The 25,473-nt window shown below is 43.0% G+C and overlaps 1 protein-coding gene across 1 annotated transcript in view; it reads left to right on the forward strand.

The window, feature by feature from the left end:
* The first annotated feature begins 10 nt into the window (after positions 1 to 10).
* The window catches only part of SLC25A33 (solute carrier family 25 member 33), a 32,292-nt gene continuing 6,829 nt past the window's right edge, over positions 11 to 25,473 (forward strand). The window contains exons 1-4 of the mRNA XM_020887084.2: positions 11 to 310; positions 13,894 to 14,073; positions 20,281 to 20,358; positions 22,331 to 22,431. Of these exons, the coding sequence (XP_020742743.1) occupies positions 255 to 310; positions 13,894 to 14,073; positions 20,281 to 20,358; positions 22,331 to 22,431 (415 nt within the window). The 5' untranslated portion in view covers positions 11 to 254. The remainder of the gene's footprint in view (positions 311 to 13,893; positions 14,074 to 20,280; positions 20,359 to 22,330; positions 22,432 to 25,473) is intronic.

Here is a 25,473-nt window from a genome sequence, read left to right on the forward strand (position 1 = left end):
CCCCGCACGTGACAGCCGCGCGCCTGGTTCCCGCTGGCTGCCGCGCTCGCGCTGCAGTGGCCGGTGAGGCGCCTCCAGCCACGCGGCCGAGGGCGCGAGCTGAGGGAGCCGGTCACGGGGTTGCGCGCGCATGGAGGCGGCATCGGAGGCCGCCTGAGGGCAGCCGGGAGAGCGGAGCGACTACCTCGCGCCTCGGTCGAGCCGCCTCGAGCCCGCGGCACCCAGCGGCTGCGGGCCGCGGAGCCGGCGCGGCCATGGCGACGGGGACTCAGCAGAAGGAGAACACGTTGCTTCACCTCTTCGCCGGCGGGTGAGTTACCGGCCCGACCCCACGCCCCCGCCCTTCTGCCGCGCCCCGCACCCTCGGTGCACCGGGGCCGGTTACCAGCCCTTCCCGGGCTGAAATGCGGGCTCTCGAAGGAGGAAGTCCGGGCGATGGGGCAGCGGGGAGGCCCGAGGGGCGCGGGGCCTGTCCCCCTCCAGACCACATCCCCCGACGGTGGTTTTACGCGGCGCCCACGCCCATCCCGGCCGCGTCTCCTCCTGTTTCTTCTCTTAAACAATTAGTGGCTGGTCTGACGGGTGTCGCTCGGCGGTCCTGTCTGGCCACACTGCACTTAGCGACCTCAGAGTTCTCCCCCAAGGCCTTTTCCCGAAGGCCCTAGGCGGGCTTGGAGATGCTCAATGTGGCCGGGGAGTTCCTCAGGGTAGCGCAGGGACGAGTTCATAAGGTAGAGATGCCGGTATTGGGTATCAGCAGGAGCCTGATAAGTGCTGGTGAACCGTGATGCTGGGGTCAGCAACCGGTGGGAGGGCTGATGGGGGACCGCAGGATCAAGTGAGAAGGTGTGTTGGGAAGATGTGTTGAAATGCTTCTCACCTGCTGGTTGGAGCGCCAGAAACAACGTTATTCTAAGATGTGCCTTGTTTTGAAAGCATCATTTGGCGGATCGTCATGGCATCTCATGTGTTTCAGTGGCGGCAATGTATTTTTAGGGAGGTTAGGAGGGGAGCTGGTGTTTTTGTTTTTCGGAAAATAGAAGTTAAAATGTTTTGTATTAGTGATTTGTTTTCTTTCAGTACAGCCTTTGGGTCCTTTTGGAGTCTTCTAGATGTTTGGAGTCTTGTTTAACGACCTCACAGGCCTGGCACAGCCATTTTTAAGTGTGGGACAGTTCTACATAAAGTAGCACTTATCCTGTTGTTTTGAGTATTTTAGTTGTAGTTTTGTGTTTTAGTTGCTACCCAGATATGTTCCTTATTACAAACAAGCAGTGGTTAAGCATTTGTCTGCAAAAATACCCTTGATGAGAGTGTTCCTGAGTTTTTTGGTACTTTTTATTGTAGTTGTTTACCTAGGTACTTTGTTTCTCCCATCAGAAAATTTGACTGTTCTTCAGACATAGGCATGATTTCTCATTCATCTCTTTTCTGCCCTTCCCACTCATTTTGCTTCATCTTTCCATTGAGATTTATCTTGAGAGTAACACAAGGTTTGGGGAGGGGGCCCTGTTCCTAAATTAAGACAGAATATTGATTTGTCATTCTGGAGGATTTTAAACAAGTTGGCCATGTTATTAAAGTCATTTCTCAAGCTAACAGAGATTTTTAAAAAATTATTTTATTCTCAGTGATTTTGATTTACTGTTTCTAGTGAGGTGGTCTTTTTTTTTTTAGTGCTTGTATTCTGAACCCAGAGAGTTCCTTGCTCTGGAGCAGCCTCTGTGAGGCTGGCTGCGTAATCTATTCCCCTGTCGACTTGAAGCTCCCACCGCGCCCTTCACAGTGCCCTCTGCCTGCTGATTCTCCTACTGGAGCACCAGCCTCTTTCCTTGTGATGGAGGAAAACTGCATTAGCCAGCACAGCTCTGAACTGATTAAAACGGTAGAGTTTATTAGGGTGATGCCTGGGGCCATTGTATTTAACAGATTTCTATTCCTTCATTAGCAGTTCAAGATTCCTTGCTGATCTGCAAGAAAGAAAATAAGTGTTTGAAAAGGATGCTTTCAGAGTAGCTAATTGGATTTTGACTCATTCCCACTAGCCTAAAATACAGTGCTTCCAGTTCTTTTAGGGAAGAACATTAAAGGAGCTAAAATATCAAATGGGTGGGTGTATCATGCAGTTGAAATCAGGCAGTGCAGTGGTCCCACCCTGTCTGTTGCAAGGCTGTGTTACTTTGCTCAAAGTAACTAGCTTCCACTGTTAAGCTGCCCTCTTCACAGAGAACTGAGTTTATTGCTTTTGGAAAAGAAGTCAGAGACCCTGCTTTTTAATGTAGACTCTGTCACATTTCTCCTGTTTATTGAATAGCTATTGGAAGCTAACATCAAACAAGTTTAATGCTATCACTAATTGATGATACTGAGTTAATGTTTTTACCAGGTCTAACAGATTTATGAATAGTTGAAAATTAATTTTTGATCCTGGAAAATAAAAACTACACACAAAACAACTCATATAGTCTTTTAAATTTCCCACATTATTAGAAACAGTTTCATGAGTTCTTTGCAGAGGCAAAAATGCTCCTAAATTAACCTGTAATAGTCAGGTTTTTATTAATAGTCATCTTTTTAGTATAGCGTTGCCCTTAAAGAAAGAGGAGAACTGAAGGAGAAACCACCCACAAACCAACAGCTAGAAATAAGCACTTCAGAATCAGGTCTGTGTGCATCTATATATGCACCAAAGGTAATTTCATAGTTAATTTTAAAATGGGCTCTTCTTCTTTATGTTTTGCTTTCTCCTTAGAAATATGTTGAGTTTTGATAGCAGCATGGTAATGAATTCTCTGAATAGACTTCTAATCAACCCTCACTGTTCCGTGGTTGCAGTGAAGAATGTAAACATTTCCAAGCCCAGTGGCAGGAGTTCAATGAGGCTGTTACCACCATATATGACAGGGCTACCTAATTTATTCTGATTACATAATTTCTTTCTGACCTTTCATTGCTCATTTTTTTGAAATTCATTTTATATTTGGCTCTGCTAGGCCTTCATTGCTGTGAGTACTTTCTCTAGTTGCAGCAAGTGGGGGCTACTCTCTAGCTGTGATGTACCGGCTTCTCATTGTGGTGGCTTCTGCTCAAGGGCAGGGTCTAGAGCTTGGGCTCAGTAGTCATAGCCCTTGGGGTTTAGTTGCCTGCGGCATGTGGAATCTTCCAGACCTGGGATTGAACCCGTTCCCCATGCATAGGCAGGCAGATTGCTATCCACTGTACGAGCAGGGAAGTCCTCATTGCTAATTTTTGCCATTATAAACTGGACATCTTTATGTGTACCTGTGTAGTCATCTGATTATTTCCTGAGGGTAAACTGTGATCATGGTATGTACAATTGCTGAGTCAAAACACATTTTTAAGACTTGATAGCTACCAGCACCTTCATAGGCCATCTCCTAGGGTGGGTACTTTGTGTGAGCAAACTTCATTCGTTTATGTTGGTTTTTAGTGTCTCTGGCTACCCTGGTGTCTCAGATGCTAAAGAATCTGCAATTCGGGACACCTGAGTTTGATCACTGGGTCAGGAAGATCCCCTAGAGAAGGGAATGACAACCCACTCCAGTATTCTTGCCTGGAGAATTCCATGGACAGAGGAGCTTGGTGGGCTACAGTCCATGGGGTCGCAAAGAGTCAGACCTCACTAAGCAGCTAACACTTTCACTTTAGTATCTTTAGGGATTCTACTGTTTTCTGCCTTCTCTCCTATCCCAAAATCTGGGCGGCATTGTCAAAAGGAAAAACCTAAACCAATTTTATTGTTACTACCTAACAAAACCTATCATTCCTTTTCTACTATTTAAACCCATCCCATTAAGAGAAACACGGAAATCCTCCAAAGTAGCCCCTGCATGTGTAGGTCTCATGACAGAGAAAAATCTATTAAACTTTCCCTATGGAATGACGTGGGTTTCCCAGATGGTGCTAGAGGTAAAGAATCTGCCTGCCAGTGCAGGGGACGCGGGAGACGCAGGTTCAGTCCCTGGGTCGGGAAGATCCCTAGAGGAGGGCGTGGCAACCCATTCCAGTATTCTTCCCTGGAAAATCCCTTGGACAGAGAAGCCTGGAGTGCTGCGGTCCATAGGGCTGCAAAGAGTCAGACATGACCGAGTGACTGAGCACACATACGTGGAATGACTTGGTGGTTCTGGTTGTGAACAAGCAGCATTCAGGAGAGTACTTAGCACCTGAAATAGCTCTACTAAGCTGTCCTTAGATTAGAGCTTGATGGCCTGGATTATACGCTTTAGGTCTTATTTTTATGGCATGGTGTTTTCTCTTGTCATTAAATGTATTTACAGGGCCTTTAAACTGTACTTTAATGGGGATATGTCTTTAAGGTTTTAAAAGTAATATAATCTAAGATATGTTCACAGTTCAGTCTTGCCCCTCATTGTGGACAGCTGTCACCTGTTCTACTCTGTACTGTCCCTGTCCCTGCAGGTTTAATCTGTATCGGCTAAGTGTTAGTTTTGAAGTATTAGTCATACCTGATAGCTCAGTTGGTAAAGAGTCCACCGGTAATGCAGGAGACCCTGGTTCGATTCCTGGGTCGGGAAGATCCGCTGGAGAAGGGATAGGCTACCCACTCCAGTTTTCTTGGGCTTCCCTTGTGGCTCAGACGGTAAAAAATCCACCTGCAATGTGGGAGACCTGGGTTTGATCCCTGGGTTGGGAAGATCCCCTGGAGAAGGAAACAGCTACCCACTCCAGTATTCCGGCCCGGAGAATTCCACGGACTGTATAGTCCATAGGGTCACAAAGAATCCGACACAACCGAGCACCTTTCACTTTCATTAGCCATACGTTAATATATTTGCTAAGGAACCATATAGAGAAGATGCGTGATTTATTTGCAGTGATTAAAGAAGCTTTGATAAGACAAATATAGTGTGCCCATGTATTTTATATAAGGCTCACATAAGTATACTAAGGCTGTAAATTGATTTTCTGCAGTGTATTTCATACATGCAACATTTTTTTCTTTAATGTGTTGTTTGGATGAAAGATTCCTGTTAAAATTTAAGCCTCACGGGTAGCAGCCGTGTCTGTTTTCTTCACTGATCCATCCCAAATACAGTAACCCCCAAGTGTTAGAGAACATCATTGCTACTTGTTTAATGAGTAACTGGATGAGTAAAAGGTATTGTGCATCTAACCTGGAGGTGTGTAGCCTGTTAATTGTCCCAAATAAAGAAAAGCACTACTGTATTTGTAATTATAAACATGGCTCTGTAGTAAAATTTGCTGAAACTGCGCTAGCATAAGGTAACATTTTGGATTTGTGTGTTTATAAAAGATACTGATTCTCTTCAATTTCAGAAAGTACTGTAAAGTTGTTTTTTAAGTGCTTATTTATCTTTGTCTGCCCTGGGTCTTTGTTGCTGCACACAGACTTTTATCTAGTTGCACTGAGCAGGGAGTTTCTCTTGTTGTGGAGCATGGGCCCTAGAGCAAGGGAGCTCAGTAGTTCTCTAGAGCCAGGGCCTCAGCAGCTGAGCTGAGCTTAGCTGCCCCACGACATGTGGAATCTAACTGGGCCAGAGATCAAACTCCTGTCCCCTGCATCAGCAGGCAAATTCTTATCCACTGTACCACCATGGAAGTCCACTGTAGAGTTTTTTGTTCGGCTGCTACTTCATTTTTTGTTCCTAATTGAGGTAGGATATAGAAAATAGCATCTAAAGGATAGTTAGCTGCATCCAAAAAGAAGCATTTTACTGAGTGACCACAGAATTTGCATAATCAAAATCTTCTAAGCCTTGTGCTAAGTATTCCAATAAAACATTCCAGAAAATTATGTGTAAAGATGCATTCCTTTTTTTTTCAGGTAGTGACTATAGAAATAGCAGATGAAAGGGAGAAATTATCAAAGGCTCCGAATTTAGGGATCACAGGGCCTCTGGCCATATTATTAGTCAGTAGAATCCATATTGTAGTTAGGTATAAGCTGTGAGTCTGGAAACCAGTTTACTGTCAGTTGGGTAGCAGTGATAATAAAGAGTGTTTTGGTCTTGGCTTTAGTGTCTAAATTGAGTGAGTCTATGTATAGAAAACAGTTTTTTGTTGAAAACGTCTAGGTTTTAAAATTCTCTTTGTTACTTGCAACTTAGAGTTAAAGGGTAAAAATGTATTAAAAGGTAAAAATTCATCTTTGATCACATAAGGACTACAGAAAAAAATTTAGTGTATGTATTGTAGTAGTAATGGTCCAACTTAGCTTTATTCTGCTGTAAAGTAGAGGGGAGGAGCCTAATCCACAGGCTTTAGAAAAATAACAAGCAAGGCCTACATGGGTAAAGATAAACAGTTAAATACATCTTTATGTAATAAACAGGAGACTTCAGTTCTGAGCAAGAAGAATGAAAGAAGGTAGAGAATGAGGGGGAGGGGAAGGACAAGTAGTAAAAGAAGAAAAAGCTGCAGGAAAATACAGGTCATAAGTTTTGTTTTGTTTTAGAAAATCGGGCAGATAGATTTCAGAGAGCCTCTTGTTGCTACTCTGAGACATGTATGATTTAACTGCTATCCATGGCCTTTCTGCTGCCCTGTTCAAGCCCTTGGGATGGTTTCACTGAATGGAATATCCCAGAGGTATTGTGTATTGGGTATGGAATAGTCCAGTGGTCTGTGGCTTTGGTATCCGTGACTAGAGCAGGATTTTAGGAGCGAAATTAAATTAATATCCAGGGAATTTCCTCATAGCCATCAGAAACATAGTCCACTGGAAACACAATTCCTCAGCGTGTTTTAGAAGATTACTGATAATAGTTAATCCCTTTAAGTACTTTCATGAGAAACTTGGGTATAATTTTTTTTTTAATTGACTAGGCTCATTTGGGAGACTTTCACTTATAAGTAGTAAATCAAAGTCACTTCCAGCTGCCTTGATTGTTGGCATATACACCCAGATTTTAGAGTAGGCACAGGCTTCAGGGAGGGCTTACCTAAATAGCTCAACAGTGTCACTGTGGGACCCCTCGATGGCTGCTCTGCTTTCCAGAAACATCTGCTCGATTCCAGGGTTGGTCCCTGCATGAACACAGAATGGTTTCCAGCACCTCTCAGCTTGTTCTCCTCCACTGAACAAGCCTTGAGCTTAACTCGGACTGGACCAACTTGGACGTGCCTCCAGCTCTAAGGCGGTATTGCTCCCCAGGGAATTACGCCACTTATCTTGGGCTGAATCATGTGCCATCTTTGAACAGATGACATGGCTTTATGTTGATTGAGTTAGGACTAAACTAGAAATGGGTTTAATCCCATTCAAACTATTTGTTGTTTAGTGGCTAAGTCATGTCTGACACTTTGTGACCCCATGAGCCGTCCATGGCATTTTCCAGGCAAGAATACTGGAGTGGGTTGCCATTTCCTTCCCCAGGGGATCTTCCCAACCCAGAGATCAAACCCCTGTCTCCTGCTGCATCTCCTGCATTGCAGGTTGGTTCTTTATAGCTGAGCCACCAGGGAAGCCCGTCCAAACCATATGACTTAAGAAATTTGGGACAGAGAAAGCAGGAATGGATGCTGGGGACAGTACTCCACGTTGGTTATACCGCCTTCAAATACACACACTGTCCATTTTACCGATCTGGAGCCGCGTTTCTCAAGCTCAGCCAAACAATTGTTTAGAGGTCAGGCTTGTCCTGTGCATTGTAGAATGTTAGCAGCATCCCTGGCCTCCAGCTCCTAGGTGCTAGTAACCCCTCCCTCAAGTTCAGCAACCGCAAGTGTCTCCAGGCCTTGCAGGATGTCACTGGAACCAGGGCAGCATCATCCTGGCTGAGACCACTTGTCTAGAAGAGTGGTCTTCAGACTGATCACACAAACTTGTGATTAAAATGTTTGTATGTATCCCCATGTATATTTATATTAACATATTAATTCTATATCTGTTATAAAACACATACATGAAATAGAAGTTAAATGGTGGTGATTCTAAATACAATGAAATTTTATTTTTGACTGTAATACTTTCTTCCTGTATGCCATGGATCTTTGTGCGTGCCTTTTGGAGCATTCCCCCACTTTGGAGGTTAGTGGCCTAAAATACGGGTGTCCAATCAGAATTAGTCAGTTGCCCAACTGTGTGGGGCCAGCACTGTGTCACCGTGAAACTCCAGGTCCAGTGTGACTTTCCCTGCTGTCTGAGCATCGGCTACCCAGGCCCTCAGCTGAACCTACTCTGAGACTTAGGAGGACAGCCGTTGACCACTGCATCCGAGGCTGCATACGCAGAGCAGAAAGGCTATAGATTATAGTCGTCAGCACTGTGGCCTGTGGAGTGTTGAGAGAGGCTGTGCCTGTCACTGTTCCCATCCCTGTCACCAGCCCCTACTCCTCTGTGCTGGAGGTTGAGGGCGGTTGTGAGGCTGAGAGGTGGGCACCTTGTTCTGTGTCCAGAGGCTTCCTGCAGGGGGACAGCTACTGCCTTATCAGCCAGCGCCAGCAGGATGAGAAGGGACCGATGTGGCATGCTTGGGGAGGGCTCGGGGTGACTTCCTACCGAGTGTCAGTCTTGTTGCCTCATGGTGGGCATGGAAGGACACTAGTGGGCCCCGTTGGCTTAATGTCAAGGAGTTCGAGGACCAGAGGAAGGAAGGACACACCTAGTGCTGCCAGCAAGGTTCTCAGGCCAGAAGGAGGTGGGGGGATGGACTGCTGGTGGTCTGAATACAGGGCTTCTCAGTGATGGGGCTCTTGGTGGAACTGAGCAGCGCCCCAAGGAGGCCTGCACACCATTTACACTGACTCATGACACTTGATGAGGCCCCCAGTATACGTAACATGTAGCCTGGTGGACCCACAGCTAGACCTAGACATGTGCCCAGAGATCCCTAAAAGGATGGGAATGGAGAAAAGGTGAAAGAGCAGATCAAGTCCCCTCAGTCTAGCTGGCAGTGGCAGAGGCAAGTTGTGAGTCAGATTTGAGATTGAAGTTCTAGGGGACTAAATTTGAAAAACTGAAAGGATAGGAGAGGCGGGATTCGGTGGAGAACAGCTGAAAAGAAGTACTGGCAAGGGCTGGGGAGGACTGGCAGGCAGAGCTGAGGTCTCCACCCTTTCTAACCGGAGATTCCTGAAAAGCTCAGTTAATATTAATACCTTCGGCAGAGTTGCTGGCGATGGGGCTTCATCCCAGGTAATTGACCATGGTGAGGAGTTGGGCTAACTTGGAAGGTCTTTGCATTGAAGAATTGAGAATTGACAGGGCCTTTTTTTCTACAAAGAATATAATTTGTTGTACTCTTAGGTGCTTTGGACCCAACCTCATTAAATATCTTTAGAGAATTTGGAAAGCCAATCTCAGAGAAGTCAGTATTTTGATTTCTTTTGTCTACTGTCTCAGAGTGATGAATGTCCTGTGTGTTTGGTTCATAAAGAAAGAAAAAGCAGTTCTACCAAAAGATTAACTTTTCTTTTTGACTGTGCTGGGTTTTTATTGCGGCGTGCAATAGTTGCAGAACCCGAGTTTTTAGTTGCCCTGAGGCATGTGGGATCTTAGTTCCCTGACCACGTCCTCTGCACTGCAAGGCAGATTCTTAACCACTGGACCACCAGGGAAGTCCCAGAAAGATTAGCTTTTAAAATTCTGCTCTGGAATGTCTTTAATTTCAGGAAGACTCTTCTTTTGGACAATTTAGTGTAATGTTAGAACCTTTTTCTTCTAATTAAATATCCTTTGGGTATTTTCATTTAAGTGATTTTTCGTGGTGGATGAGGAGGGACTTAGCGCCTGAGCAGTTACTTCTTACTGCACTCACTCTACAGTTTGCAGTGCTTTCCCAGCACTTTGTATTTGTTTCCTGGGATGCTGTGGGGCAGCGCCACCCCTCTTGTAGGAGAGGCATGTGGAGACCCTCAGTTTGCCCCTGGAGGAGGCCAGAGTCTTTTCACCACCCGGCCCTCTGCCCTGGGCACGTGGGTGTGTAACATACAGAATGGTGGCTGTGGAGCGAGTGTGGCCTGCCACCCCCACCCAGGAGGTGACCAGCTTGCTGTCAGCGAGTATTTGCTTAGCACTTCTGCAGGCTGTCCTCTGACCGGTGGCATCCGTGTAGACAACAGTTGGCCGAGGTAAGAAGCATGGCTGACCTGGGGACAAGGCAAAGGTGGTTGACCCGTGTCTTATTGGAACTTGTTGACTTTCTGATGCAAGAATTTACTGCAAGCTCTGGTTTTTGTTTTTTTTTTTTCAGCGACATGGAATCATCACCTAATTTTTATTGTAATAGATTAAGAGCAATTTATTTTACATGAATTGATACAGGTTTGGAAGGCTTGTTTTGTGTTGTTTTTTTTTTTAACTCTCCCTATTATATCCCATTTTCTTTAGATATATTTTTGTGCTCGGAGCCCGTTATATCAACCAACATTCAGTTGGGCTCAGGATTTTTTCTTCATACTGAAAAACACATTAAAGTTATAAGTCCTAGTTGTCTTAATTGACAATTTCCCATCTTAACTGTGAATTGCAAATAGTGTGAACTAGCTTAACAAACTATATATAAACACCTGTCCTTCTGTAATACTCCCAGAAAGGATACCTTAGTATAGAAGGAAGCACAGGCTTTGCAGACAAAGGGTCTGGATTTGGTTTTCAGTTGAGACACGTAGGCACTTGTGGCTTTGAGAAAGTATATAAACCTCATCGAGACCCAGGTTCCCTGTGAGGTCAGGATGATACCACCCTGCACAATCGGGAGCTTACATGATAGTTGTCCCACCCGCAGGTCAAGTCCTTCCTGCCATCCTCCCTTCCTGTTCTGGTTGAGATTCCCTACGGTGCTTTGTGTTCGATGGGTTTTGGCCACAGTTCAGCAAACACTGCTGAAGAGACAGCTCTGTTGTTTGTCTTGTTACATTTGTTTTTTTGCCACAGTTTGTGCGAGCTTAGTTCCCCAACCAGGGATTGAACCCCAGCACTTGGCAGTGAAAGCTCAGTTTAGGGTATTCTTACCATCATGATTTCAAGGCAGGTTTACCTACATAGTTCCAAATGGCTGTTTTCCTCTCCTCCCCGCTCCCCTAGTCTGTGTGTTCTCTTTTTTTTCTGACATTCAGGCTCTTTGTGGTAAATTGAAGCTAAACAATCCTATCCTACTAGGATTGTTGGAGGGTTGAATTCTTGTCATAAAATAATCATTCATCAGTGGCAGCAGTGCAATTAAGTTGATAGCGTCTATCTAGCTCTTAGTTATCAGGATTTTACTTGCTATTTGTAACTATAGGCTCCTGGTTTTAAAATGCTGCCTGGGAACTTGTCTTCACCCCTTACCTCGGGGCCTGTCCTGGGGGCTGAGGGACTGGGTTCACTTCCAGATTTTTAACACCTGCACTGAGTTAGGAAGCTCGCTCACAGTTTCTGTGTTTGCCAAGGCCTCTCCCTCCTCTTTCTTGTTGCTTTTCCCAATCATAGATGCCTCTGCTGTTTCATTTTTATTGAACCACCTGTTTGGCCGGTACTGTGCTCTAACCAAGTGCAAGAACATACAGTACACAGCTCCTGCCTTCCGGCCTGTGATAGAAGCTAGACAGTAAGTGCAATTTTCAAACATTTAGCTCCCTCACAGGGTAGTTTAGTAATTCCTCTTCTGATGAACAAATATTGTTTGTGAACCTGCGAATCTTAATGCCAGTGATACAGAGATGAATATGATGCAGGTTCTGATCGTCAGTGTTCTGATCTTCTCCAAAGAGAAGAACCTCTGGTGGTGTAGGAGTGGCTTCAGGTGGTACTGGCACATTGTTATCTAGAACCAGCCCACCAGGCATGCAGTTTCATGGATATTACTGTTTAAGAAAAGACAGAAATAGCTATTTTATGATTGTTGTTGTTGTTCAGTTGCTAAGTCATGTCTGACTCTTTGAGACTCCATGGATTACAGCACGCCAGGCCTCCTTGTCCTTCACTGTCTCCTGGAGTTCGCTGAAACTCATGTCCAGGAGTCAGTGATGCCATCCAACCATCTCATCCTCTATTACCCCCTGCTCCCCCTCCCCTCAATCTTTCCCAGCATCAGGGTCTTTTCCAGTGAGTCGGCTCTTCACGTCATGTGGCCAAAGTATTGGAGCTTCGGCATCAGTCCTTCCAATGAATATTTAGGGTTGATTTCCTTTAGGGTTGACTAGTTGGATCTCATTGCTATTCAAGGGACTCTCAAGAGTCTTCTCCAACTCCACAGTTCAAAAGCATCAATTCTTCTGCTCTCAGCCTTCTTTATGGTCCAACCCTCACATCCACACATGACAACTGGAAAAACCATAGCTTTGACTAGATGGACCTTTGTTGGTAAGTAAGGTCTCTGCTTTTTAATATGCTCTCTAGGTTTGTCATAGCTTTTCTTCCAAGGAGCAAGCATCTTTTAATTTCATGGCTGCAATCACCATCTGCAGTGATTTTGGAGCCCAAGAAAATAAAGTCTGACACTGTTTCCACTTTTCCCCCTTCTAAGATTTGCCATGAAATGATGGGACTGGATACTATGATCTTAGTTTTCTGAATGTTGAGTTTTAAGCCAGCTTTTTCACTCTCCTCTTTCACTTTCATCATGAGGCTCTTTAGTTCCTTTTCACTTTCTGCCATTAGAGCGGTGTCATCTACATATCTGAGGTTGTTGATATTTCTCTCAACAATCTTGATTCCAACTTGTGATTCACCCAGCCTGGCATTTCACATGATGTACTTTGCATATGGGTTAACAATACACAGGGTGCAGGGTGACAATACACAGCCTTGACGTACTGTATATTAGGATGCTGCTACTGCTAAGTCACTTCAGTCGTGTCCAACTCTTAGCGGCTGCATGGACTGCCAGCCTACCAGGCTCCTCCGTCCATGGGGTTTTCCAGGCAAGAGTACTGGAGTGGGGTGCCATTGCCTTCTCCTGTATATTAGCATAAATAGGTGAAAATATTTAAATTTTAAGTTCAGGTAATATTTTTATATGAACCAATTGTGAAGGATCATTTAGGGAACTCTGACCCACAGAGCCAGTGCATCTAATGAAATTCTGGAGGATGAATTGATTAGTTCTGAGTGAAACACACAGACTTCATTATTAAAAGGTAAGCTTTAGTTTGATTTTCAGTGGAGTCCAAATTAGATTTTAATAAAAATCTGATTTGTGGTAAACACTGATTTTCAAAATAGTAGCATTACCTGAATAACTTTTATTTCACCATGAAAAGATATTTTCTAGAATATTCATTGCAGCATGAGAGTGACGTGAACATTGGAACATTGGAAATGACGTGAACATCTAATGGTAGGAAGTAGGTTAAAATATTATACATTGATAGATCGGAATAGGAGAATAGGATGCAACCATTGCAAATGATGGTGATGTAGGTGTATATGTATTGACATGGAAAGACATTCATAATATCTAGATAAGAAGAAAAAGATGTGAGGTTAAAAAGCCAACAGTGAAAAGCCCTGAAGGGTGTACTACTAGCATGTTAACAGTGGTTATCTTTTTAGCTGCTGGGATTTCAACCAATTTTTTTTCTTTATTTATTTTTAATTGAAGGATAATTACTGTATTGTGTTGGTTTCTGCCATACATCAACATGAAGCAGCCATATGTGTACATATGTCTCCTCCCTTTTGAGCCTTTCCATCCCACCCCTCTCGGTTGTCACAGAGCCCTGGTTTGAGTTCCCTGAGTCATTCAGCAAATTCCCACTGGCTGGCTGTTTTACATGTTAGTGTATTAATGTTTCCATGCTGCTCTCTCCATTTGTCCCACCCTGTTGGTATGCTCTAATTATGAAATGAACATAGGTACCTTTCTTTTTCTTTTTTTAATAGAGAAAAATTCCATTTCCCATTTCATGTATGCACAGCTCAGTACAGCTTTTCTGATCCTGTTGTGATTTCCTTTCTTACAGATGTGGGGGCACGGTTGGTGCTATTTTCACTTGTCCACTAGAAGTCATTAAGACAAGGTTGCAGTCCTCAAGATTAGCTCTTCGGACAGTCTATTATCCTCAGGTTCATCTGGGGACCATCAGCGGAGCTGGGGTGGTGAGACAAACGTCAGTGACGCCTGGACTCTTGCAGGTTCTGAAGTAAGTTCAGTCCCGGTTCTGGCCTCAGGCCACCCTCACCCCCACCCCCACCCTGCCACTGTCAATGCAGAATGTTTATCCGGCCCATCAGATGGGATGTTCTGTTTGTAGAGGCTGTGACCAAATTTAAGAACTAGGTATCTATACCAATATCTTTAACTCAGACTTTGCTCTGTTGGCCTCAGGGCTCCCGGCATGCATGTGATCACCATCCAGGGACAGTTAAAGTAAACCTAACAAAGCAAACTCAAAACAATCCAGGTTTAAATTGTTACATCAGAGTGTTGCTCTTGCCCCAAGTCTTCTGAGTGCTAGCGAGAAGCTCTGAGGCTTGTAGAATGAATTTTAAAATTGCACAAGAGAAGTGTTGTGAATATTTTAAGAGGAAGTAATATGGGAACAAAATGTTGTACTTTTTTACTTTTTATTTGAAAATAATTTTAAATTTATAGAAAAACTACAATATATGTTTAGTAAGCTGATCTTTACAATTTTTGTTTCATACCTAGCCTGCCCACCTGCTTTGTCTGTTTTTACAGTATTAAAATATTTCAGTTGCTTACCAAGTTGCCGAATATTCTTAAGTTGAATTTGGCTTATCAGTCTCTATGCTTAAGGCAAAATCAGAAATTCAGAAGAGCACTTGGCAATGTCTGCATTTTAGCTCAGGGACCCTTTGCTTTTAAAAGAGAACTTTAAAATGATGACTGACTTTGACCCCACATGTTACTCAGAGCTCTAAAACTGATCTTTGGGAGAGTGTGGGTTCAAGAGAGACACAGCTGTGTACCAGTGTGGATGTTTAGTGGGGAAGCGTTAGAAAAAGATGCAATAAAATGGAGATGCTCTGTCTTCATAACGACAACACTTTGGATTTGGGGCAGAGTTCAGTCACAGTTTAGATAAGGTAGAATGGATTTGAAAGTGCTTAATTTATTTTTAGGTACGTTTTGTTTGTAAGGCCAACTTCTGGGTAATTCAGGCACCCATGCCAAACACACGTACCAGGGTACATCCGAGCTTGGGCCCAACTGGGCAGCAGCCCCAGCTGCTGAGGGCAAGGTCCCAACTAGAGAAAGAGGTCGCTGATAGCCAAGACTCGAGGCGGATCTCTTTTTTTTTTAATTGAATGCTGAGAAGGATTGTGGAGACACGAAATGCAGAAGGTCAGGGGCAGGCCAGGAAAGGTGGGGCACTGAAATGGGAGGCCTGCTTTGCTGTCAGTAAGGAGAGAGTGGCTCTGAAGACACCCCGTCCCCTGTTCGCCTTTAATAAGTCTAGTCAATAGCAGTGTCTCCAGTGACGTCTTGCTTCTGAGGAACTTGGAGTGCTTTGGACATAGTGAAACAGAGGTAATTTGCCAGCTTTGCTAACATCCAAGGTGAACTTCCTCTTACATACTTGCCAATCTCGCATGACTAGTAGATTTATTTATTTACTGTAACTGGGGACCTATTACCCGGAAGTCAAGGGTGTCACTGGGGCCAAGCCCCTAAGGTAAATGGGAATGTTTCTCTAGTTCAAGTGTATTAGGACACATCTTCTACTAAAATGTAAACCAAAAAAAAAAAACACCTCTCCATTAAAACACATGAACAGCACCCACACCACATGCAAGACAACCCATCTTCCTAACTGGCCTGGCAGAAGACCTTGCACCCTGCTCCATCCTCAGGCTGTTCTCAGCAAAGCGGAGGAGATCCTTCTGCTCTCGCTCCCAGTAAAAGCTGAAGCTGCCCGTGGGCCTGCTGGACCCCTCCCGTTACTTCCTTGACTTCGCCTCCTTGAATTTCCCTCTCCTGAACCGTTTTGGCTATACTGGCCTCCTTACTGGCCCTTTAATAAAAGACCAGAACGTTGGAACATTCCACAGCAGGGCCTCTCTGCTGGACATTATCTGCATGGCTGCTCAGCTGTCCCCCTTTACAGGAAGGCCTTGCAGTGACCATGCTATTGAAAACCAGGCCCTTCTTTCACATTCTCTCTGTCCTGCTCTATTTTTATCCACAGCATTTACCTCTATCCATCATACACTGTAATGTATTGATTTATATTGTTTATTTTCTCTCCCTGCGGGCCCCCCCTGCAAAACAGAAGTTCCCCAGAGGGAGGGGCTTCGATTTGTTTTGACGACTGAGGTGTCCCCAATCTGTGAGAATGCCGCCTGCCACACGGCAAGACTGCAGGACAAAGAGAACGTAACACATCAGTAAGATGTTGAATATGAAGAGCTTGACACCCACTCCTCCCCCTGCCGTGTAAATAATCCATATTAGCTGCTATCATAATATCTACTTCCTGTACTTTTTAAACATAAGACTTATAGCTGAGTTTCCTGGTAATGAAGGCAAAAGGGGGGCTGTCATCCTACATAACTCTCATCTGGAGAAAGCACACATGCTCCTCAGGGTAGATGTATGTTGTTTCTTGTCACTGAGTTCTGAAAGCAGAATGTTACCCAGTACTTACATCAGACAGTGTACCAGCCTAAGAAGCATTGCCTTTTAGGATAGTTTAATAGAAGATGACTGCTCTTTGCTTCCCCACCACCCTCCTCACCCACCTGAATTACTGGACTGTGCTTCCTGAGTCTTCCACAAATCACCCCTAGGCTAGAGCTGTGGTGAGGGGCTACTGAGCAGGCTCTTTTTCTAAGAAGTGGTGAACTGAGAGCAGGGATCCAGGCCTTTTCTCTGTGCCACAGAGCCCACCAAGTCATCTGTTCACAATTAGAAGCCATTGGGTTTATCAGGGGGTTTCCCTGGTGGCTCAGACAGTGAAGAATCCGCCTGCAGTGTAGAAGACCCAGGTTCGATCCCTGGGTTGGGAAGATCCCCTGGAGAAGGGAATGGCAACCCACTCCAGTATTCTTTGCTGGAGAATTCCATGGACAGAGGAGCCTGGTGGCCTATAGTCATATGTTATTCATTTAAAACTAAGCTGCTTATTTTTAGTCTTATTCTTCCAGGAAGTGCTACATTTAAAGGCTTAACAGACAACAGAATTTGTTTACAGGAATTTTGTTTTTCAAAATGCAAATCAGTGTTTGCTTATGTCTCAGGTTAATCTATTAGAGAAAAGGTATTCTCCATTGGAGCACTGATTACCTTTGTATTTTGAATATAGTTACTTGAAGACAAGATGTTAACACAATTAGGCTCTCTCTGTTAAATTTGCCAAAGGGTCCTAATATATTTATTCAAGTATCTGCCTTAAAAAGTCTTAGGACATAATCTTCTTAAAAAAATTTTTTGTCCAATCAAAACTCTTGTTCTTTAAACTATTTCAGGTACTTTGTTTTTTCAAGTACCTTTTTAATATGAAAAGTAATATGTTAGTGAGGTAGTTTTTCTTTTAAAAGCTCATCAGCTTCAACTCAGAACTTTGCCTTGGAACTTGATCTGTGTTATGCGTAGTCTGATCTAAAAGAGGGAAGAGAATGAAACACTCCAGACAAGACCCTAGTTTCCTTCTGCATTTCTTTCCTAAATGAAAGTTTATAGTACTGTGGGAAACTTAGTCTGGGCCCTAAACATGCTTTATTTTGAAGCTGAGGAATACCATTTATAGTAAGCACTTGATTGTTCCAGAAAAGTTTTGTAAACATCCAGATAGGTTAGAAGTTTGAATTATGTAACAGATTTGACTTTTTGCCCACTGTTAACGTGCGTCACTATGGAGACAGCCTTTCTGCAGCTCTTAAAAGGCCTGAGTCACTTGAGGACACCAATCCCCCACTGCATTATAGATGCGTGGCTCCCAGCTTCCTGGAGCCAGAGACACCCTTAATTGTATTTGAGTGACTCCTAGGGTTGGCGGCACAATGAACAGTTGTGGGGACCACAGACAGAGCCTAAACTTGAAGAAATTCTAAATGTATTGACCATTTGAAAGCTTTCACATTACTATACTATAAGATGTAGGTCACTTCAAGGTGTGGTTATTTGAGAGTTTTTTTTCCAGAGAGTGTGGTGTTTTTTTTTTTTTTTTAAAAAGCTGAATCCTGTTTTGAGAAAGAGTTAACAGTAAAGAATTTAAAGTTGAAAACACCAAATTCTGATTGTCTCTGTTAAGGACCAAATGGCTTGGTTCTGGCCAGTGTGAAAATGCAGTAAAACATGCCGTTCCTTTAGAGTGTTAGGATGAGTTCAGTAATTTTGTAACCTATGACCTATAGCTTTTTCATTTTTAAAAGTTTTTTATTGTGAAATGATTTCCAACTTAAAGAAAAGTGACAGGAACAGGGCACATACATTGCTTGTACTCTACCTCAGGTCTCTTGTGTTAAACATTTTCCCACATTTGTTTATTTCTTTTTGCTCTGTATACGTACTTTTTTTTTTCCTGAACCATCTGAAAATAGATTACACACATTATGTCCCTTTACCCTTCATTCTTAAGCATTTATTTCCTCTAAAAGAGTGTTCTCTTAAAACCAGAGTACAGTTTTCAAATTTAGGAGATTTAATATTGATATAACTAATCCACAGTCTGTATTCCAGTTATATCATTTATCTTTTGTTAAGCAGTTGATTTAGCACAAGAGCAAAAACATGAAAACTGTTACTGCCAATATTTCTTTCATCTTTTAGAACTTCTTCAGTGAGTCTTTGGGTTTCTTGGTTTAACTGCTTTATTAAGATGTAATTCAGAGTACTTCCCTGACAGTCCAGTGTTTCCACTGTAGCGGGCACCAGTTTGATGCCTGATCGGGAACTAGGATCAGGTGTGACCTGATAAAAAAATAAATTCCATTAAAAAATTTTTCAAAATGCACTTAAGATATAATTCACGTGCCATATGCTTGCCCACTAAATGCATACAGTTCACCTGTTTTAATATGTTCACAGAGTTTTGTGCAACCTTGCCAACAATTTGATTTTTCCTTCACACTACAAAAATCCCCTCACTGTTTATAGTCACTCCCCATCCCCAGACTCACAGCCTTAGACAGCCAACCACTATTCTATCAATTAGCTTGTCTCCTACAAGTGCTCGGGCCTGGTGCACTGGGAAGACCCAGAGGGATCGGGTGGAGAGGGAGGTGGGAGGGGGGACCGGGATGGGGAATACATGTAAATCCATGGCTAATTCATTTCAATGTATGACAAAAACTACTGTAATGATGTAAAGTAATTAGCCTCCAACTAATAAAAATAAATGGAAAAAAAAAATTAGCTTGTCTCCTGATTATTTCATCTGAACGAAATCATACAACATATGGCCTTTTGTGTCTGCTTTTACTTAACCTAATGTTTTTTGAAGCTTCTTCTTTGTGTGAGTCATCAGTACTTCCTTTTATTGTTGCTTTTGTTCAGTCGATCAGTCATGTCCAACTCTTTGCAACCCCATGGACTGCAGCATGCTAGGCTTCCCTGCCCTTCACTATCTCCCAGAGTTTACTGAAACTCATGTCCATTGAATCGATGATGCCGCAGCCATCTCATCCTCTATCACCCTCTTCTCCTCCTACCCTCAACCTTTCCCAGCATCAGGGTCTTTTCCAATGAGTCGGCTCTTCGTATCAGGTGGCCAAAGTATTAGAGCTTCAGCATCAGTCCTTCCACTGAATATTCAGGGTTGATTTCCTTTAGGATTGACTGATTTCATCTCTCTGCTGTCCATGGGACTCTCAAGAGTCTTCTGCTTTTTATTACCAAATGATATTCCATTGTGTGGCCAGGTTGCATTTGAAACACACTGCTTTGACCTTCCCCAGATGCCATGAAAAAAGAAATGCGCATTGTACTTGTAGTGAGGTATGCTCTCTAGTTGTCTAGTGTGGTGAGCAGAGCTCCTTCATGTGACCCTCAGCATGACCGGAGAGCTAGTCTGGGCCTTGCAGACAAGAGTGCACCTTGGGGTCATGTACAAGGCTCAGACTTGATACCTGCTAGTAAGGAAAAGATTCTGTGATACTTGTCAGGTGCTCTTTTTGCCTTACAAGAATGCCTGTATGTTGTGCAAACCCTGAACATTACTCCTGTGTGAACAAGAGAGATTTTGAAGCATGTTTTTTCACCGTAGTAATGAAAGGAGTATTCTTCAGTCTTCTGATTCTGTATTGTAATATAATCAGATAAGACCTCAGGGGTTTTGTAAACATTCTGTTCTTTATTCAAGGAGCTAATGTGAAGATTGACCCCTTATCATTTTGCATAGCCCTTGCCTAAGGATTTTAAAGATACATCTTTTCTTATTATTTAGGTCAATCTTGGAGAAGGAGGGACCAAAGTCACTTTTTAGAGGCTTGGGTCCAAATTTGGTTGGAGTTGCACCATCAAGGTAAGCATTGAACCTTTCAGCTAGCCTACAGCGTACACTATGAAATATACCAAGTCCTTTCGTAACCCGAGGGGCAGTACTGCTAGATGACTAGTTTCCTTTTCTGTGTGAGAATCCTAATGCATCTGATGTACAGAAGTGTTAACTGTTGGTATGTCTTTCTACGTGTGTGTGTTAGAAAGAGGTTCTTGGTTGTTATATTCTTAAGTTGAAAATTATTCTGCTCCCGTCACCTAGGACTTTCTCTGTTTGCTCCTCCTAATAGTGGTGTGTGGTCAGCAGCAGTGGCATCACCGAAGAGCTGATTTAAATGACAGGATCTCAGACCCACATCAGAATTTGCATTTGGAAGCACTCATCTGAAAAAATTTTAAAAGCTTCTAGGTTTTACTTTATGTATTTTTTAAAATTCCCATTTTTGTTACAAGATTTAATTCTCTTTAAAACTTATTTGACTACATTGAGCTGCACTGTCCCAATACAATAGCCACTGGTCACATGGGGCTACTTGAATTAATTAAATTAAAAAGTCAGTTCCTTGGTCTCACCAGCCACATTTCAGGTACTTAATGTTCACATGTGGCTAGTGGCCCTTGCCTAAGGGACCATAGGCGTAGAGCATTTCTAGCTCCGCAGGAAGTTCTGTTGGGCCGGACTGACGCAGAGGATACACACGTCGATATGAAAGGGGATGAATGTTTCTGCATGTGGAGGGGTGGGGGCAGTGTATCTCTGAAAAGTAGGTAAGAAACTGCTTCTAGAAATTGCCTTCTGGAAAGGGGAGTTGGGTGTGACTGCTAGGACATGTAGATGAATCAACATATACAATAGACTTTATAACAAAAATGAGAGTGTCTTTTTATATGATGTAAAGACTAAAAGCTTCTTGAATTCTTACAGGTCAGTGCTCCAGTTTATACACAGATTTCCTGAGGATATCATAAATATGCAGATTCTTATTAAACCCTTTTGTTCCTTTAGAATTCTGTAACTTGTGTGTGTGTAATCTATTGAAAATACAGGAAGTACTAGCCTGTGAGATTATGCAGGGCATGCATTATTAAGAGAACACGGACATGCTGCATATATGTAGTTGATGAAGAACACGGAGTCATTCTACTCGTGGACAGTGCTTAACTTGGTAATACCTGTCAGTCTGATATAGAGGCTTGGCCACCACACCCATTTAGAACAGTTGGAACCTAGAAAAAAAAAAAAAAGACAGTGTTATAACACAATCATTATAAGTAGTCAGCATCCTAGGTTGAAAAATACATTCTGTAATTGATCCATTGGCCAGCTGGAAAAAAAGAATGCCATTTTCCCTGGCATTGCTGGTGAAGAGCAGGGAAAACCACAAGCAGGCTCTGTTCCTCAGCCCTGATCTGAGAGGAGACAGACAAGGGGACAGCAGACAGGCAGAGGAGACTGGAGAGCCAAGGGCAGGGTGGGAGGGGGTGCCAGCCCTCCAGTGGTCCTGTTCTGGGGTAGGGAGCACATCAGTGGAAGGAGCCCTTTATGGAAACGTGTGCAAGCCTACATGTTCCTATGTGGTCCCAAGTCATCAGGAAAAAAGTTCAAATTACATGTGACATACTTGTTATGGTATAAGACAGGATACGTGTGATATATGTTGGAAATGTATTATAAATTTTAACTGTCACAGTATATGTTGGTGCTTAAAGGGATTGGCATTTATCCAGAATGAAGAATGTAAATGGACTTCATATGTATACTATGAAAACCTCATCTTCCTCAGTTATTTAGGGCACTTCCATCATCACAGACTACTTTCTGGAGGGACAAGCGGGAGCTTCCCCAAGGCACCCACAGCAGGTTTTGGTTTGAGCCCAGATGAGGTTAAGCTTGCGATTACCTATTAACCTCTTCCCCATATTGCTGAATTTGTCAGAGGTTGCGTGGGGCCAGTGTCCCAAGATGTCCTGACCGTGTTCTCTCTTTTCTCCGACAGGGCTGTGTACTTCGCCTGCTACTCCAAAGCCAAAGAGCAGTTCAATGGCATCTTCGTGCCAAACAGCAACATCGTGCACGTTTTCTCGGCTGGTTCTGCAGGTGTGTTACACCAGTGAGTGCTCATGAATGCCTCAGCTCCCTAAAGCGTGTGTTGTGCCAGAAGGTCTCCTTCCAAGAGTTAACAATTAGCTCTCTGCTTCTTTTGCACCTAAACTCATTTTTCTGAAACTTTATGTTAGAATTGATAAAATCTGAGTATTTGAGAACAGCTTGTAACTTGCTTCCATTTATTCTGCCTTAAGATTGACACGTTAAGTTTGACATGTTCTCATGCATGCTGTTGGTTAGTGTGATGTATCTTTTAAAGGAATATTAATGTGTTTTCATGTCTTTCTATTACATTATTTTCTCAACTTTGAGCTGCTTTTTCTGTGACTTCCCAGGTGTCTAGAACACCCTGTGTACAGTTGTCCTTAGCAGCTGGATTCTGTGATGAAGACTCGGGGCTTGTCGTGGGGTTTGTTCAGCAGGGTTGGTGATAGATCAGGTGTCATTTCTGTTCTTTTTTGAGGGAATCGTTCCACCTACCATAGAAAATTCACAACAGGATTTTTCTCCCAAGAAATACTTGGCAGAAATATGTCGTAGATTGCAGTTGTAGATTGCTGCGAGGAGGCCATGCCGTTTTCGATAGAAATTTTCTGTCTGTTTAAATAGGAAGGTATTTTAGAGAACTAAATTGACATTTTATGAAAAATTTCCACCCTCTGCTGACCTCTAAATTGTATGTATCCATTTTGTTCCTATTCCTCCAAATAAAAGTACTAGGAATTTATCTGAATATTTGAATTATCTGAATACAGATAATTTTTGGATCCCAAATGGAAAATGACATTAGTAAAGATGCTTCACAAGAAAGGTGTTTACAGGATGTGGAGCTGGCAGGGAGGTCAAAGGGATGGAGTGTGGAGCTCAGAAGAAGTGGGGCCTCACTGCCTCAGCCAATAGTGAGTTAGCCATAAACTAAAAGCTGTGCACCAGTTTTGCAACTTTTGACAAATTAACTTAGAGGAACCCTTGGTAAATAAAATGGACCTGAAGGGAAATTTTTTTTTTTTAATAATCTTCAATTTGCTGTTTCAAGGAGCTAATGTTGCTATAATTGGTTTTTCCCCTCCTTCCTGGCAGCATTCTTTTTTTTCTTTTTTTGTAATGCAAGTGTAGTTGATTTACAAAGTTATATTAGATTCAGGTATATAGCAGAGTGATTCACTTCTTTATGGTCTATTACAAGATACTGAATACGTTCCCCATGCTATATAGTAGGTCCTTGTTGATCTATGGACTATCTGGGTGGGTCTTCCCACATGGCACTAGTGGTTAAGAACCTGCTTGCCAATACAGGTAGATGTAAGAGACACAGGTTCAATCCCTGGGTCTGGAAGATCCCCTGGAGAAGGGCATGGCAACCCACTCCAGTATTCTTGCCTGGAGAATCCCATGGACAGAGGAGCCTGTCAGGGTCCATAGGGTCGAAAAGAGTCAGACACAACTGAAGCATGTCTAGGGTCATATTATATAATCAGTCTATTTAGAATGTGGAGGGGATGACAAATTCCAAAGGACTCGCTGTGTATCAGGTCAGTGATACATGATACTGCTTTTTTGGTTGGTGTAGAGTGACAAACAACATTAAGATGGAGAAGACTTAAAGATGGTTCCAGTAGGCAGATCAGTCTTAAAACTTCAATTTCTTAAAATGATCAGTCAGGTATTGAAATGTCTAAATTTGAATTCACGTAAGTGGAGATTTAGTTTCTTCTATTTTAAGTTAAATTTAAGGTACTCTTTTGGATTAGATCATCATTTCTTTAAAACAAATTATTTCTGGACTTGATGCTTTCAGTTGAGTTTTAGCATAGTTTCATGTTTACCACCATAGGAATCACATTAACAGAAATACCAACAACACCACCTAGAGTCTGGGAGGACTAGTAGTCGTCCTCAGTTGCTCAGTTGTGTCCTCCTCTTTGTGACCCTTTGAACTCTCGAGGCTCCTCTGTCCATGGACAGTTCAGTTCAGTTGTTCAGTCGTGTCTGACTCTTTGCAGCCCTATGAACCGCAGCATGCCAGGCCTCCTTTTGCATCACCAACTCCCAGAGTTTACCCAAACTCATGTCCATTGAGTCAGTGATGCCATCCAGCCTTCTCATCCTCTGTCATCCCCTTCTCCTCCTGCCCTCAATCTTTCCCAGCATCAGGGTCTTTTCCAATGAGTCAGCTCTTTGCATCAGGTGGCCAAAGTATTGAAATTTCAGCTTCAACATCAATCCTTCCAATGAACACCCAGGACTGATCTCCTTTAGGATGGACTGGTTTCATCTCCTTGCAGTCCAAAGGACTCTCAAGAGTCTTCTCCAACACCACAGTTCAAAAGCATCAGTTCTTCAGCCCTCAGCTTTCTTTATAGTACAACTCTCACATCCATACATGACTACTGGAAAAACCATAGCCTTGACTAAACAGACCTTTGTTGGCAAAGTAATGTGTCTGCTTTTTAATATGCTGTCTAGGTTGGTCATAACTTTCCTTCCAAGGAGTGTCTTTTAATTTCACGATTGCAATCACCATCTGTAGTGATTTTGGAGCCCAAATAAATAAAGTCAGCCACTGTTTCCCCATCTATTTGCCATGAAGCGATGGGACAAGATGCCATGATCTTAGTTTTCTGAATGTTGAGCCTTAAGCCAACTTTTTCACTCTCCTTTTTCACTTTCATCAAGAAGCTCTTTAGTTCTTCTTCACTTTCTGCCACAAGGGTGGTGTCATCTGCATATCTGAGGTTATTGATATTTCTCCCAGCAATCTTGATTCCAGCTTGTGCTTCATCCAGCTCAGTGTTTCTCATGATGTACTCTGCATATAAGTTAAATAAACAGGGTGACAATATATAGCCTTGATGTACTCCTTTTCCTATTTGGAGCCAGTCTGTTGTTCCATGTCCGATTCTAACTGTTGCTTCCTGACCTGCATACAGATTTCTCAAGAGGCAGGTCAGGTGGTCTGGTATTCCCATCTCTTTAAGAATTTTCCACAGTTTATTGTGATTCACACAGTCAAAGGCTTTGGCATAGTCAATA

The sequence above is a fragment of the Odocoileus virginianus genome, chromosome 11 (assembly GCF_023699985.2).
Source record: "Odocoileus virginianus isolate 20LAN1187 ecotype Illinois chromosome 11, Ovbor_1.2, whole genome shotgun sequence".
Taxonomy (NCBI): domain Eukaryota; kingdom Metazoa; phylum Chordata; class Mammalia; order Artiodactyla; family Cervidae; genus Odocoileus; species Odocoileus virginianus.